Source organism: Rhagoletis zephyria, unplaced genomic scaffold, assembly GCF_001687245.7.
Source record: "Rhagoletis zephyria isolate East Lansing unplaced genomic scaffold, Rhagoletis_zephyria_1.1 Rzeph_scaffold_39170, whole genome shotgun sequence".
In the NCBI taxonomy this organism is placed as follows: Eukaryota; Metazoa; Arthropoda; class Insecta; order Diptera; family Tephritidae; genus Rhagoletis; species Rhagoletis zephyria.
In genome coordinates this window covers 1-2,942 of record NW_016196225.1, presented here as the reverse complement: position 1 = coordinate 2,942, position 2,942 = coordinate 1, and the positions used below count along the sequence as shown (strand labels likewise).

General features: G+C 36.9%; 1 protein-coding gene across 1 annotated transcript; it reads left to right on the top strand.

The window, feature by feature from the left end:
* Positions 1-1,149: 1,149 nt before the first annotated feature.
* On the top strand, positions 1,150-2,935 carry LOC108354788 (actin-binding protein anillin-like). The gene is made up of 2 exons (XM_017605957.1): positions 1,150-2,213; positions 2,276-2,935. Exons 1-2 carry the CDS (start codon positions 1,983-1,985, stop codon positions 2,741-2,743), a joined length of 699 nt encoding a protein of 232 aa, XP_017461446.1. The 5' UTR covers positions 1,150-1,982; the 3' UTR covers positions 2,744-2,935.
* Positions 2,936-2,942: the final 7 nt, after the last annotated feature.

Here is a 2,942-nt window from a genome sequence, read left to right as displayed (position 1 = left end):
GTGCATTCGGTTAAATAAGCTGCTTCAAGGGCAACTTTATTTTTCGTAGATTTTTGCCATCAACCCCAGCTGGCAATAGTTGTACTCATGAGAAAGTATCGTAGGCAGGCTTTGGAACTGGGACTAAAATCTCCCAGATATGATACCTGTGAGTACGCTCACTGCAGTTATTTAAGTTGTAATATCAAGCGGTCATTTCTTCCAAAGGTCGTTATTGTTGTTTTATTACATCCACAGTGGAAGAGATTGTTTAACGATAAACTTACAGATGTCCTTGCCGCTTGCATCCATGCGAATATGCGATTCATGGCTTCCAAAATTTGTTCTCGAACTTGTGGGAATTTTCTCTCCATTGCAAACCTTTTTTATTTGTTTTGAGCTCAGTCTTTTTCAGTCAGATTTTGAAGTCGCATACATGAGCATAAGCGGAGTAAAACCAGTCAAATTATTTTTATAGATCTGTTTTATAGAGAATGTTAATATTTCTGACTTTACCGTTACGTCCAGCAAACTATATAATATCTACATACAATTTTTGTAGAACTTTCTTGAATGAACTTTAGTTTCTCAATTACTTTTACAATTCCTTTGAGAAATGAAAAATCTAAAGTACTCCTGCCATTCCATTACTTATTACATTTTCAATTCCTTTTAAAGAAATTGAAAAAAATCACACTATCAGCACATACATAATTAATTCCAATTACAAAATACAATTCCCTAAAAAAAAATACTTTTGAAATTACATATTTCTAATAATGACTACACAGTGTGCAACTGTTTAGCCAACGTGTTTAGGCAACCTGATTTTCTTGTTCAATACACACGAGGCAACTATTACGGCAACTTCAGTAGAATGTGTTCTGTTCTGAAATGAACGTGCAGAAAAAAAATTTTGTTTTCTACAAAAACCCCTTTTCAGGTAACTTGTTTTCAACGAACTAAGCCAATAAAATCAGGACACCACGAGGCAACCGACTCGGCAACAAACACAAAATATCAAAATAACAGAGTAATTCATCTAAACGCCCAAATGCCTCGTAACCATGTTAACCATGTAAACCTCGTAAACTTACTTAATTTTGTGTAGAAAATCGGTTTATTTATGAGGTTTACCCGGTTATAAGGTATTTACGCGGTTCCATGTATACCAATAATTTGATTTTCGGGCGCAGGTTGCGGAATCACGAATTTCAATGAACAACAATGCCACATACGAGGCAACGGGCGAAGCAATATGCATTGGTTGCTTCAATGGTTGCCTCGTTTGTAGTCAGCATAAGGAATTTGAAAAAGAAAACAAATTCCTTTAGTGGGGACTGAAGGAATTCATTACCAATTGCAATTTCAGAGAAATGTAATTGAATAACGGACAACAGTTAAAAATTTACACTGATGTGTCAAACGCTGACAAACCTTAAACAACTTATTAAATTTTAAAAGAAACATATGAATCTCTGACTAAACTAGAAACTTCCTCGTCATTTAATCAATTTTTTAAGCGGTCACCCCTGACACGCTATGACAAACGTCAGAGTGTACAACTCACAGAAAATTTAGGTAGATTCGCATGGAAATATCTCCAATTATTGCAATTATTTTTTGTATTAATTGTGTCGAATCTGTACGAGCCCAAGCAGTTATATTTTTGGACCGGCTTTTTGAATTGTACCTCTTTTGAAACCATTTGCCTTTCGGATGTGGTCTCAAATTATAGCTCCCTTCATTTGTGTTAGAACCAGATCACAAATTTAAATAAAAGTTCGACTAAACCTTTAAGAAATACTCTTGTTTTTAAAGTTTAAATTTAAGCTCCACTACCATTTGGCCGCGGATGAAGTATTTAAGTTTGGTTTTGCAAGAGTTCTTTGTGTTGTCGTGTCACATTGTTAATGAACAATTTTAGGAACGAGATAATTTACTTACCCAAATATCTTGTTGCTCTTTTACTTTACCTCTAGATTACACTCGAGATTTACGGCATGACCGCCCAGCGTGAAGTTTTGCCACACGAGGTGAAATATCATATAAATCTTAATAAAAAATCTGGTATCAAAACGCCTAAAAAGAAAGGCAGTGAAAACCGTTTAGTTATGCCTCCTGTACAAAGTCCAGCTGGGCCGAATGTCGTGCGTACTCCTGCCTTAGTGCAGTATGGCTTTGCTATATTTTCCTTACGCGAGATACAACGCACATCTTGGACACTAACACAGGTATATTTTATTCAATCATCTACTATTCGAAGTAATTTACTTTTCTTGCTTTGTTGACACAGGTTCTCGGGGTTAGCCCTCTAGAAGGCGTAGTGCATATGAAAGCGAACTGTGAATTATCGGTTTTGGTCGAACATCACGGCTTTCTAACCATGTTCGAAGACATGTCTGGATTTGGTGCCTGGCATCGTCGCTGGTGCTATTTGAATGGAAGCGTACTTAATTATTGGAAGTATCCCGATGATGAGCGCAAAAAGGCGCCTATCGGCTCAATTGATCTGTACGCTTGTCGCACGCAGAAAGTAACTGTTGCACCACGTGATATATGCGCACGCCTTAACACTATGTTGCTTGAGTTTGAGAGACCGGCGAGAGAGAATGATGAGGAGTCGCTAATTATCATTCCAAATGGGCGGACTACAATCGTGCGATACCTTCTTTCAGCTGATACGAAAGAGGAACGGGAACTATGGTGTGCGTATTTCAATAAAGTTTTACTCTTGCTGCGAGCTTGGGGATCACCACAATAACTAATGAGTTTTGGAAACTTGAAAAGAAAACAGCTCTTTCGGTTAGGTGTTTCGGGGAAAAATGAGAGATACCTACATACATATGTATGTATACAGTTATTTCTCAGCTTCATCTTATCTTTCATTATACCATTCAACATATCATTTTGCTTTTGAGAAAACACCTGTTTCTAATTTCCACGGTAATAATGCATTATAA